Source organism: Cydia strobilella, chromosome 21 (assembly GCF_947568885.1).
Source record: "Cydia strobilella chromosome 21, ilCydStro3.1, whole genome shotgun sequence".
Lineage (NCBI taxonomy): Eukaryota > Metazoa > Arthropoda > Insecta > Lepidoptera > Tortricidae > Cydia > Cydia strobilella.
The window spans coordinates 10,721,488-10,734,531 of record NC_086061.1 but is presented as its reverse complement, the minus strand read 5'-3'; the positions used below and the strand labels follow the sequence as shown (position 1 = coordinate 10,734,531).

General features: G+C 44.3%; 2 protein-coding genes across 2 annotated transcripts; one reads left to right on the top strand and one right to left on the bottom strand.

The window, feature by feature from the left end:
* The first annotated feature begins 2,946 nt into the window (after positions 1–2,946).
* On the top strand, positions 2,947–6,045 carry LOC134751167 (uncharacterized). The gene has a single exon (XM_063686540.1). The coding sequence runs from the start codon at positions 2,950–2,952 to the stop codon at positions 5,746–5,748; it is 2,799 nt and encodes a 932-aa protein (XP_063542610.1). The 5' UTR covers positions 2,947–2,949; the 3' UTR covers positions 5,749–6,045.
* Positions 6,046–8,512: 2,467 nt separating this feature from the next.
* LOC134750943 (zinc finger protein 84-like) lies at positions 8,513–11,711 on the bottom strand. Its single transcript, XM_063686200.1, has 3 exons — positions 11,463–11,711; positions 10,590–11,058; positions 8,513–9,720 (listed from the first exon to the last, which is right to left on the bottom strand). The coding sequence occupies exons 2-3, from the start codon at positions 11,026–11,028 to the stop codon at positions 8,672–8,674; spliced, it is 1,488 nt and encodes a 495-aa protein (XP_063542270.1). The 5' UTR covers positions 11,029–11,058; positions 11,463–11,711; the 3' UTR covers positions 8,513–8,671.
* Positions 11,712–13,044: the final 1,333 nt, after the last annotated feature.

Here is a 13,044-nt window from a genome sequence, read left to right as displayed (position 1 = left end):
GGATTTATGTTCCATACTCCGCCTGTGAAGATGGTTAATACTCGCAGTACAACGCGCAGGGAACGCGAAAGAAAAGCAGAAGAGGATAGACAACTTCAGCTACAAGTGCCTTCTCAGCCAACTAATGTAAATAATACACAGAACAATGACGAAACGAAGCGTATGCTCCCCGCGTTTAAATTATCGGGTAGCAGCGTAAAATCGGAGTATCGCCCGGTGCAACATACGCCCGCTTCGCTAACGGGGGCAAAGTCCAAGTCGTCATCATCGTCTGTGCTGGCTCGAAGAAAACAGCTGGAACTAGAAGCGGCTCAAGAAAAAGCGCGTATTCAAATGGCCCTCATCGACAAGAAACTTGAGGCTGATTTAGCTAACCTGATGGATGAGGAACAAGGAAAGTACAGTCCACATGATGAGCTGCACACTGACAAACAGAGTGAAGTGGAGAAGTGGTTGGAACGAAGCCAACGTGAGCTGGAATCCGCCGCACAGCAAGTCCCCGATTATGGTAACCAGCCGGACCTGCCGTGCCCGCCGCCGGTCGTCGACCCCGGCACCTCTAATGGAACGATTCAAATGCTCGCAAGTGCGCTTCAAAATCTAACTGCAAGTACCACTAAACATAAGAGTGACAAAAACCTGCTAAGCCGATTATGTACTCCCAGAGACCTACCTAGCTACTCTGGCGACCCTTTGGACTGGCTACAATTTAAGCAGGCCTATGAAGAGTCTACCGAAGTGTGTGGGTTCAGCCCGAAGGAGAATCTATGGAGACTGAGAAAATGTCTACACGGAACTGCCAGGGAAGCAGTTTCAGCTTTAATGGTTACTGCCACGTCGCCCGATATAGTGATGAAAACCTTGGAACTGGTATGTGGAAATCCTGAAAGCATCTTAACTCGCATTATGCAAGGATTACGAAAACTACCATCTATGTCGAACGAGTACAGTAAGGACATCGTATCATTCTCAGTCAAAGTGCAAAACTTCATCGCAGCCGTACATGCAGTCGGCCGCAAAGAGTACCTACACGACGTAAACATGGCTAATATTATCCTATCTAAATTACCGACCGTCATTATATCGAAATGGTCTGACTACAGTTTCCCTATAATAACCGAAGGCAAGAAGCCACGCTTGGAGATACTCGGAGACTTTTTAAACATCGAAGCAGTCAAAATAACTACTACAGCGAACATTCACGTCATGGATCAGCGCAATAGTTATCAACATCACTCGAGAAACAAAAGTGATAATAATAACGCCAACCGCCCGCAAACAGTGTTATTGCAATCGGCGCGCAGTGACAAGTGTGACAACAAATGTTTATTTTGCCGCGGCGCAAAACATGAGTTAACTGAGTGCAAGATGTTCAAAAAGGCGTTAAGAAAGGACCGGTGGCGTCATGTGAAGCGCCACGGAGTATGCTTCAAGTGCCTTGTGTCATGCCACGATCGCGAAAACTGCCCCGCGCCCGCTTGTGACAAGGATGGGTGTGGCGAGGCGCATCATCGACTATTACATTATGTACAACATCGCGATACTGATAAGGATGCTACGTTGGAATCTGCAGATACGCGGGAAACAGCCGAGTCGAGCCCTACTAAGGAAACAGTATCCTTTATAAACATAAATGACCATAAAGTGTTGCTAAAAGTAGTGCCGGTAAAAATACGCGGACCTAACGGTGTGTTTACGACAAGTGCATTTTTAGATGACGGAAGTAGTATCAGTCTTATCAGTAAATCGCTCGCCGCGCGCGCCGGCCTGCGCGGGCGCACTGAGACTATGCGAGTGAGCGGAGCTTGGAAAGATAGCGATTTAGAGTGTACTTATACAGTTGTGTCTATCGATGTATCTAGTTTAAATGGTAGTGAGATTTTTAATATTAATTTACGAGCTGTAGATAATTTGCACATTCCTGAGCAGGACTTTAGGTCCATTGATTGTAATAAATTTGCCCATTTACAAAAGTTAAAAGACAAATGGTCACCTAATGTAATTTCTTGTAATCCTGAGGTTTTAATTGGGCAGGATAATTATGATTTAATTATGCCGTTAGAAATATGTAAAGGTAAACCCTTTGAGCCGTTCGCTTCGCGCACTGTCTTAGGTTGGTCCGTCCATGGGAAGATGCGCGCCCCGCACGGCTGGGGCACCCACGCCGCCCACAACCTGCTGATAGCGGCAGAGGGCGCCGGGGCGCCCTGCCCGAGCGCTCACGATGACGCGCTCCGCGACCTTCATGAGGAAGTAAGACGTTATTTTTCTATTGACTCTCTAGGTGTGTGTAACAAGCCCCGTCAAAACAGCGATGACGTCCGTGCCTTAGCCCAGTTGGACCGCACGACGACCTTCGCTGACGGCAGGTGGCAAGTGGGTCTGCCGTGGCGCGACGAGAACAGCGTGATGCCGGACAGTTACCCTAACGCCCTAAATAGGTTAAAGGGAGTTGAAAAGAAAATGGCGGCAAACAGTGAGTATGCTCAGAGGTACACGGATCGAGTAAATCATTTGTTCCAAAATGATTTTGCAAGGGAGGTCAGTGACCCTCGTTCCACTTCCCCTCACACATGGTACCTACCTCACCATGCTGTGGACAATTTAAACAAGAAAAAACTTCGTCTTGTTTTCGATTGTGCCGCCAAAAGTAAAGGTACATCGTTGAACGAATACCTACTTCAAGGTCCCGACCTGCTCGCGTCCCTATTCGGCATTATGGTACGATTTAGAGAGAATAGGTACGCTGTGGCCGGGGACTTGCGTGACATGTTCCTAAGGGTCAAAATACGACCCGAGGACCAGGACGCACTTAGGTTTTTATGGAGGACTGACTCTAAACAGCCAGTCAAAACATATGCTATGACGTCACTAGTGTTTGGCGCTAATTCGTCCCCTTTTATCGCCCAGTACGTCAAAAATAAGAACGCACGGCGTTATGCGTCCACAATGCCTGCTGCTGTTGCTGCCATCTGCGAGCAACACTACATGGACGATTACTTGGACAGTTTGCCAGAGGAGGCCGCGGCTATAAAAATGGTAAAAGATGTTACTTTTATTCACAAACAGGGCGGGTTCGACATGTGCAACTGGACAAGTAACAGCGAGGCAGTGTTGGACAGCGTGCCAAAAGAAGCCTTAGGCATAGCAGCCTTAAGGTTCAAATTAGATAGACAGCAAGAAGGTGAGAGAACGCTTGGTCTTATCTGGTACCCCGCTACAGATGAGTTTGGGTTTGATTTGTCACTCAAACGCATACCTACCGATATAGTTAGCGGTAAACAAGTACCTACTAAAAGGGTCATGCTTCGTGTAATAATGTCGATATTCGACGTGTTTGGTTTCTTATCTCCATTCACTATTCAAGGTAAGATAATGCTACAGTCTTTATGGCAATTATCCATTGATTGGGACGAAAATATTCCAAATAATATTTTCATTAAGTGGAGTGAATGGATTAATCTTTTAAAACAAATGCGTTATGTACGTATACCTAGATGCTATCTAAGTCCTTTAGGTGCAAGCGGCTTGGGCAACCGAGCGACGGCAGAGCCGCCGAGCAGTGCTACGACGCGCGTAGCCGGTGACTCCTCCCCCGCGCGGCCCGCGACCGCCGCACCGCCTGCTCATACTACGCCGCCACCTACTTATCAGCCGCGTAGCAGTGCTACGCCTAATGCGCCGGCATCGACTACGAATATTTATAATTCTTACGGTAATAATTTAGAGATGCATATTTTTTGCGATGCGTCTACCAAAGCAATGTGTGCGGTTGCTTATTGGCGCTGGATTTATAATAATGAAATACACGTCGCCTTTATAGCAAGTAAGTGCAGAGTCTTACCCGTGAAACCTTTGTTGACTGTACCTCGTGCCGAGTTACAGTCGGCTCTTATGGCAGCGAGACTGGCGGACAGTCTACAAAAGGACCACAGGTTAGTGGTACAGCGCCGTTGTTTCTGGAGCGATTCAACCACATTCCTGCACTGGGTTAAGAATGACGCGCGCAATTATAAAACATTCGTAGCAAACCGGTTAGGGGCTATTGATGAGCTCACGCGCAGTAATGAATGGCGGTATGTACCTACCAAACTGAATGTTGCGGATATTGCAACGCGCGAGACTTATGACGATACTCTCTTCCAAAACGAGTGGTTAAAGGGCCCCTCGTTCTTGAGAAGCGACGAGTCATCCTGGCCGCGTAATATTGTCGGCTCTGCAGCCGATGAACCTGAAAGGTCAGAAATTATTAATATAATTAATGACTTACCTGCTACATACTTACCTGTATTTAATCCGGAGCGCTTCTCTTCGTGGTTGCGGCTGTTGAGGAGCACATATCATGTGTTAGTATTCGTGCATAAATGTCGAAAGCAGACTTACGATGACTCTGAGTTGATGCGGCGAGCTGAGCTGCTACTGGTGCGACAGGTACAAGAAGAGTGCTTTGGCGCGGAGTTAGCTGCAATTAGAAAAGGTATGAGTCTCGAACGAAATAGCCGAATACTTACCTGGTCACCTTACCTGGATGATTGTGGAGTCCTACGCTGCGGCGGCCGTATCAATGCCGCACAGGGTGTAAGCGCTGATACAAAGTACCCGATTATTTTGGACGGGCGGCACCAGGTGACGCGATTGCTCGTGAAGCATTATCACGTCAGGGCTGCGCATGATTACCAGGAAACAGTGGTGAACAATCTCAAGGAAAAATATGCAATCACGAGGATAAGGCCAACGGTTAAACATGTGGCTGCGAGATGCATGTATTGTAAAATACGCAAGGCGCAACCACATGTACCTGTAATGGGTGAGTTACCTCCAGGCCGAATGGCGCATCACCAGAGGCCATTTACACATTGCGGCCTTGACTTGTTCGGCCCTATGGAGGTGGTGGTAGGCAGAGGACGCCAGAAAAGGTACGGGGTAATTTTTACTTGCCTTACGGTAAGGGCGATCCATTTGGAGATCGTACATTCTCTCACCACCGACTCCCTCATTATGGCGTTACGGCGTATGGCGTCGCGTCGAGGATGGCCAGACTGTTTCTACTCGGATAACGGTACGAATCTACGGGGAGCTGATACCGAGTTGAAACGATCTGTGCAGGAGCTCGACAACAAAGCTGTCAATGACTTCGCATTGACCAATGGTTCGAGTTGGAAGTTTATACCTCCCGCGAGTCCCCATTGGGGTGGGGCATGGGAGCGCCTCATACGCAGCGTTAAGAGAAGTCTTAGCGTTGTTCTCAAAGAGCGGGCACCGAAGGACGAAGTTCTCAGCACTCTGATGGCGGAGGTGGAGAATATTGTCAACAGCCGCCCGCTAACCCACGTCTCCGTGGAACCAGGTAGTGATGGTGCTTTAACGCCGAATCACTTCCTTCTCCACTCTTCCCCTAATATTCCCGCTTTAGGCGTCTTTGACGATTCAGACTTGTTCCTTCGGAAGCAATGGCGGACGAGTCAAAGGCTGGCCGATATGTATTGGCAGAGGTGGGTAAAGGAATACTTACCGGAGCTACTCCCGAGAAGGAAGTGGAACAATGAGCAAGCTCCACTCAAGGTAGGAGACTTGGTTTTAGTTGTAGATCCAGGAGCACCACGCAATGTGTGGCCGAAGGCGGTCGTCCAGCAGGTTTTTCCAGGTAGGGATGGTCGGATCAGGCTAGTGGAAATAAAAACCAAATCTGGCGTTTTGAAACGGCCTGCGGCGCGCGTCGCTAGAATCCCTTTGGTTAATGAGTGCTGAGCCAGCACTGGGGTGGGGCGTGTTAGCGACGTGCTCAAAATGGGTTTTTTTCTTTGTATTTAATTTTGTTCATTATGGTGGTACTATAATAATTTGTACAACTTTAGTCTTAAGCTGAAATTTGAAGGTAGAATATACCTACGTGTGACGCAGCGACAAGGCTCCAACGGTTTTTGTCTTTGACCACGAGTCAGTCGGCTTGTCAATCCGCGCGCGACACACGTATATACTGCTCTCATATTTAAATCACGTGGTGTTGTAACTTCTAGATAATTAAACTGTTTTTCGTGTCCCGTATTGTGAGCTTTTATTGTGGAACACCTTCACCATCAACAGAGACATTTTCAACAATGAATATGTGTCTTTTCCAAGCAAAAAGTTCCACTTTGTCGCTTACCATAAGGACGCTTTGACAGGTTATTCGTATAGAGATACAACTGATACAAGGAAATCTCGTCCTTATGGTAAGCCATAAAGTGGGACCTTTGAGTAAACTTCAACACATTTTGATTAGTACGCCGGAACCGGTAGGATTATTAGCGTTTAGGTACCGGCTAAACATCTAACCATAAACACGAAGATGATTGTTTATCAGACATGTATTTTGTCCATACTCTTGTACGGTGCTGAGACTTGGACATCGTATGCCAAACAGGAACGGAGGTTGAACAGCTTCCATATGCGCTGCCTTCGACGTATTTTAAATATCTCGTGGAAGGATCGAGCCACAAACGAGAGGGTACTTAGCATCGCACGTCTACCCAGTATCACAGCAGTCTTAAAACAGAGACGTTTACGGTGGTTGGGGCACGTGCACAGTATGGAGCCCTCTCGTTTGCCACGTCACTCTCCTGAGCGAAATAGCGCACGCGAAACGACCGGTTGGGCGACCAATGCTTCGTTATAAGGATTGCGCAAAGCGAGATATGTTGTCCTTCCGGATCGATCCCACCGACTGGGAAAGGGAGGCTGATGACCGCGACCACTGGAGGAAAACCCTGGGCAAGGGAGCAGCTGCACACGATGAAGCATGGCTTGACCTCCTTCACACTAGGCGAGAACTAAGACACCAGCGCGCTGATTTCCCACATTCATCACCGGGCACAACATTCTCTTGCTATGCGGTCGCGGCTGCCGCTCTCGCATTGGACTTACTAGTCATTTACGTAAGTGCCGCAGTGTTAGGGACGCTGTTTAAACCATCATTTAATTGATGTTGAAGGCCAATGATGATGATCACCGGCTTAACACGCGAGTTTCGTTCTCACGTGCAGTTCCCATATAAATTGCAGTCGGGTGCAGTCCGTCAGCCGCACGCCTTAAAAAAATCGTGTTTTGAATTTGACAGTTGGTGTTGATGATTACAATAAAAAAAAACCGGACAAGTGCGAGTCGAACTCGCCCACCGAGGATTCCGTACTTTTTAGTATTTGTTGTTATAGCGGTAACAGAAATACATCATCTGTGAAAATTTCAACTGTCTAGCTATCACGGTTCATGAGATACAGCCTGGTGACAGACAGACGGACAGTCTTAGTAATAGGGTCCCGTTTTACCCTTAGGGTACGGAACCCTAATTACAATCTCGTGACCACAAAAGATGAAGCAATACATTTATCCTTCCATAGAAAATGGACCAGCCAAATGTATGAAACAGCCAATTTTTTTTTCGCGATTTCGGGGTCATTCCCATAGGAAAAGTTGCTCACCATAATCCCAAAACCTCCCTGGCAACGTGAATGCACTTACTTTTCAGCCAACCTGTATATACTCATCGGAAGATCAGCACTGGAAGCCACCAGCAACATGCTGAAATAAAGCCATTTCGTGGGACTTTAATCTTATTCTACGTTTTATTTTATATTATGTAATGTTTGTTTGTGCTTACGAATAAAATTTTATTCTGTTCTATTCTACTCTGTGAAGTCGATTTACAACGACAACATTTGTGCCATTTTCAATCAAAAGGGTACTTGTCGGTTGTCAATAAGGCGCTATTTCCATACAGCTTCAATTTGAAATCAACCTTATTGACAAGCGACAATGTGGTACCTCTTGGTTGAGAATGTCACATTTTAACAACGCTTTAACGATAGCCCAGGTATTCAATCAGTGTGTATTGAAATGGAAAGAAAAGGAAGTTCAATAAAATAGTGTTTTTAATATTTTTTAATTTATATATTTACTTAAAGTCAGACACAAGTGTGAGACCAAATGGAGGCATCTCGTCTAATGTACATGTTAAGACGCCCGCTTCTCGATACAAACATTGTCCCCATTTTCCTCCCTGGAAAACGGAGAAACTGTTTCGTGACGTCGTCCACTTTCTTCTAAAGAGCTGAAGTGGCCTTCTGCAAACACCGAACTTCGCAAAATGCGGGCATCTTTCTCTTTACTCCAATTAAGGCGTAATTAGAGTGACAGAGAAAGACGCCCGCAATTTGTTGCCATTCCCGAGAGAACCGCGACACGTTCCCTATAAGCAAGGCTCGGAACCGGTTTCTTTCTTCATACAAAAAAATACCGGTATTATTACCTACGTTCTTTTTCGTTATTTGGTTTATTATTTCATTTTTAAAGGGACAATATAATAATACGAAGTTGTTACCTATACATGATTCAGTCCTACGTAAAGAGCATAATCTTCTTCGACCTAGCGTTCTCCCGGCCTAGCGCCAGGGTCCGCTTTCCTACTCAATCTTCTTCATGTTGCCTGGTCTTCGGCATCCTCAGGTGTGAGATTGTTCTCTTGCATGTCCGCTATCATGACGTCCAGCCAGTGCTTCTTAGGCCTACCGGGACCAAGTGATCTAGGGCCTTGGACAGTGAGGTTGAGGTAACTGTTTCTGACGTAAAGCGCATAATATAATTAAAAATATTGGTCTATTTCGGGTTTTAAAAATAAATCGGTTCCCAGCCCTGCCTATATGGCTTCTACGTGTATATCATCTGATGACTCCGCTGGTGCTGTTACAGTACAGGTTGCACTTTTAGTCGCAATTTTAGGCTCCGTTCGAGTATGCTTCTTCTGGTGGCGTCGTAGCATTGAATTGTTACGGCATTTGTAATCACAGTGGCTACATTGAACAGGCTTTTCGCCAGTATGTGTCATCTCGTGACATCGTAAGGCCGACCTATCGCTGCACTTGTACTCGCAATGACTACATTTGTATGGTTTCTCTCCCGTATGTATTCTTATGTGATTTTGTAAATTTGATTTTTTACTGAATTTGTAATCACAGTAACTACACTGAAAAGGCTTTTCGCCAGTATGTCTCATTTCGTGTTTACGTAAGACTGAACTGGCATAGCACTTGAACTCACAGTAACTACATGTGTATGATGTTTTTGGCTTTTCGCCAGAATGTGTCATTTCGTGTTTTCGTAAGTTTGCCCTGGCACGGCCCTTGTAGTTGCAAAGACTACATGTGTACGGTTTCTCTCCAGTGTGTACCCTCTGATGTATTAGAAAAGTTGCTTTCAGCCTGCAGCTGTAGTCGCAAACGCTACATTTAAACGGCTTTGTCCCAGTATGAATCATGTGGTGTCCTTTTAAGGCTGACTTCTGACTGCATTTGTAATCACAGTAGCTACAAGTGTAAGGTTTCTCGCCAGTGTGTATTCTTATGTGACATTCCAGGTGATATTTTTTAGTAGCTTTGTAGTTGCAGTAACTACATTGATGAAAAGGCTTCTCTGCAATGTGTATTTTCTGGTGACTTCGTTTGCGTGTTTTTTCAATCTGTGATACAAGCAATTTGGCCTGGGATGTAGAACTAGAAGAATCAGCAATTTTTCTTGGCCCGGTCGACACGTGTGTGAGTTGTATATGTTTCCTTAAGATAGACTTATTTCTGAAACGTTTGTCACAGTTTTCGCAGGTGTATGGTTTTTCTCCACTGAGAACAGTCACGTCGCTGCGACGCTCGACCACCACGGAATGAGCCAACCGTTTGGCGCCGTCCGAACACACTGAAATGAAAAATATCAGATTTGGCGGATATTCAAAAACAGCTCAGATCATGTTCAAAATAATTTACCGCGAAAGTATTAATTTAAGGTTTATTTCCTTACATATCTATTTTATCAAAAAATTGTATTAGAATAATTGAAACCTTTAATAAAGTCTTGAATTGTGAGTTCAAAAATGTACATGAATTCAGTGACCTTTTATTAATAATAGACGCGTGACGTTCATAGTTGACCAAAACCAAAATGCAGGCAATATTTAAGAGCTTATTACACTATCCTAATTTAGTGACTAACAAGAGGGACGCCGCTATATGTGAGAAACAATAGGATGTATCTCTTATCGCATCTTACTTTTGCGGCTTCCCTCTTGTTAGTCACTAAATTTAGGAAAGTGTAATAAGCCCTTTAGTAGATGATTGTGACAATCTTGACACATTGGCGTCAGCCGTACAACTTACTCAATATAGGTTCCGGAACCTATATTTGATGGCTCACGACCGAGCGCCGGGTGCATGAATTCATCCATCCATGAATTGAATTGCATGCATGAATTGTGTAAAATATGTAAAGTCTTAGACAAAGTCGTGCCTCGAATTTGACAGGTGAGTATCGCTTTACAAGAGCTAATAACCGTACACAGTCTTGTACTAACCATATAATATTCGTCTATATCATAGCTCCCTATACCTTGACACTGGCTAAATTGTCCTAATGGACTGAAGCCATTTAATTTTAAAAACTGAACTGAACTAATACGTAAGTTTTTACGCGATTAAGTCCCTTGTTAGCTTAAAATGATGAATTCTTATTAGGTCCAAGACATCTAAAAAACAGTTAATCAAGAGGTGAAGGTTTTTTCATAAACTGACCTTGAGGATGGTGCCACTCCTCGGTGCTCAGCACGAGATAATTCTTGAGCCCATGGTCGGTATGCAGCCTGGCCCGCGCGGCCGCCGCGCTCACTCCGCACGAGCCCGCGCCGCCCTCGCACTCCTCAGGCTCCATCTTTATGCACACCGCCTCTCTGGGCTCTGTCATCACACACACCTCTCCGGGCTCCGTCTTGATATACACCACCTCTCTGGGCTCTGTCGTCACACACACCTCTCCGGGCTCTGTCTTGATATACACCACCTCTCTGGGCTCTGTCGTCACACACACCTCTCCAGGCTCCGTCTTGATATACACCTGTCCAGGCTCTGCTTTCACACATGCCACACTGGGCTCAATCTGCACACACATCTCTCTGGACTCCATCTTTACACACCCTGCCTCTGCCTCTTTAACATGTGCTGTCTCTAGTGGCATGTTGTGTGTTGTAACTGATACTTGTAGTACCTGCAATTAATGTAACACAAGGATTTATTTAGAGATTGCAATGTGTTAATGTCAACAACAAAAATAAAGAGTATAGACTTGATGTCTATGATATTTGTCTGTCAATGTGAAAACAAATGAAGGTGTTTTTTAGATTGTATGAGACGCCATTGTGATGTAGTCTTACTTAAAGAATAATATAATATTTTGGTGTTTAAACTAGCTTTTCTTTCCTGCCTGGAGCCCTAATCCTAACACAATGGGTCTTTCACGATATAATTTCATGATTGTTTGTGGAAGTGGATTTACACCAAAGTTTGTTGGTAATGGTGGCTAACTCGGTTGGTAGCATCCATAGCATCTGGTGACCAACTTCCCTACAAAAAGTGTCTGGCCACTGTATACAATATGTATGTAATACGCACCTGAGATCTGTATATCTATCTTTTTTTTCATCGAACAAACAACCAGGTATTTTATTAGTCCAACAACTCAAGACAGGCACAGCACCAAATAATAAAATACTGCACTGCAGTTCACTGCACGTACTGAAGACGATTCGGGCGGACTCGCAACTACAGCATCAGCCGTATCGGAGGGTATAATAATTTATTTATTGTATGAAATCCAAAATAACATGCAATACCGCAGTTAAAAATACAATTACAACCATATTACAACCCGAACTCGTACAGCCTAAAAATTATTTCGATTTTGACCACAGAGTCCACCAACCACGAACCCATCAGACTTTGACATTTTAATCACAGATAACAAAATATTGCCGCATGTAGACGATGTAACGATATACACAATCGATTTTTCGGCAAGACTCCTAAGTATTTTTTTCAGTAGGAGTATTAAGCGCAAAGAATATAATACTCACTAATTAAGCGGCTAACACATTACCGCACCGCACCAAGGTCATTGTGCGACGCATCCATAAATAAGAGTGAGAAAGAGATATTGCTTTCTCGCTCCTACTTTCGAGAAAGCGCTAATATTGTTTGTCCTTGTCAGTCTCACATTTTTTTATTCCCCACCGTAAAAATAGTATAGTTTATGCACGGTTTATTTATTTGATATTTATTGAAATAAAATTTTACAGCATTACAGCTAAGGGAGCCAATGCGCTGTAAAACTATCTAATTAAAGCTATATGCATCATATGTAATAAAGTTATAGGATAAATATGACAATAATGAATAAGCTACCTATGTTAATTCACAAAAACGTAAAAAATCTTTAAAAAGTTTATAATTTTTGTCGGCAAACAAGTCGCAGTCAGGTGCAAAAGATAAAAAATTGTCGAGGAGTGTCCGAGAGCGGACGATAGATTGGAGAGTACTGGTGTGCTATTGTGTGAAAGGTTTCATGGTGCGCTTACTCATGGCGAGTCGCAGTAAATAAATAAAACCGGCCAAGTGCGAGTCGGACTCACGCACGAAGGGTTCCGTACCATTACGGAAAAAACAGCAAAAAATCACGTTTGTTGTATGGGAGCATCATTTAAATATTTATATTATTCTGTTTTTAGTATTTAATGTTATAGCGGCAACAGAAATACATCATCTGTGAAAATTTCAACTGTCTAGCTATCACGGTTCATGAGATACAGCCTGGTGACAGACAGACAGACGGACAGCGGAGTCTTAGTAATAGGGTCCCCGTTTTTACCCTTTGGGTACGGAACCCTAAAAAGGAGATTGGGAAATCCAGAAACGGCAGAATAAGAAACACAAAAAACTTATTTAATACTTTATTTATACAATTAAAATACCACTAGAAATACACGATTTGGTATGAATATACCATTACAGGCATTGGATTGAACTCATAGACCTAGCATTACACAGATGAGCTATACGCGTGCGCCCGTGAGGGACAAAACATACGCAATGCGACAATATGATTGGTCGAGTAGATTTGTAGCCCACCATAAACCATAGTAAATTTACGGTGGGGAATAAAAAAAATGTGAGACTGTGACAAGGACAAACAATAACA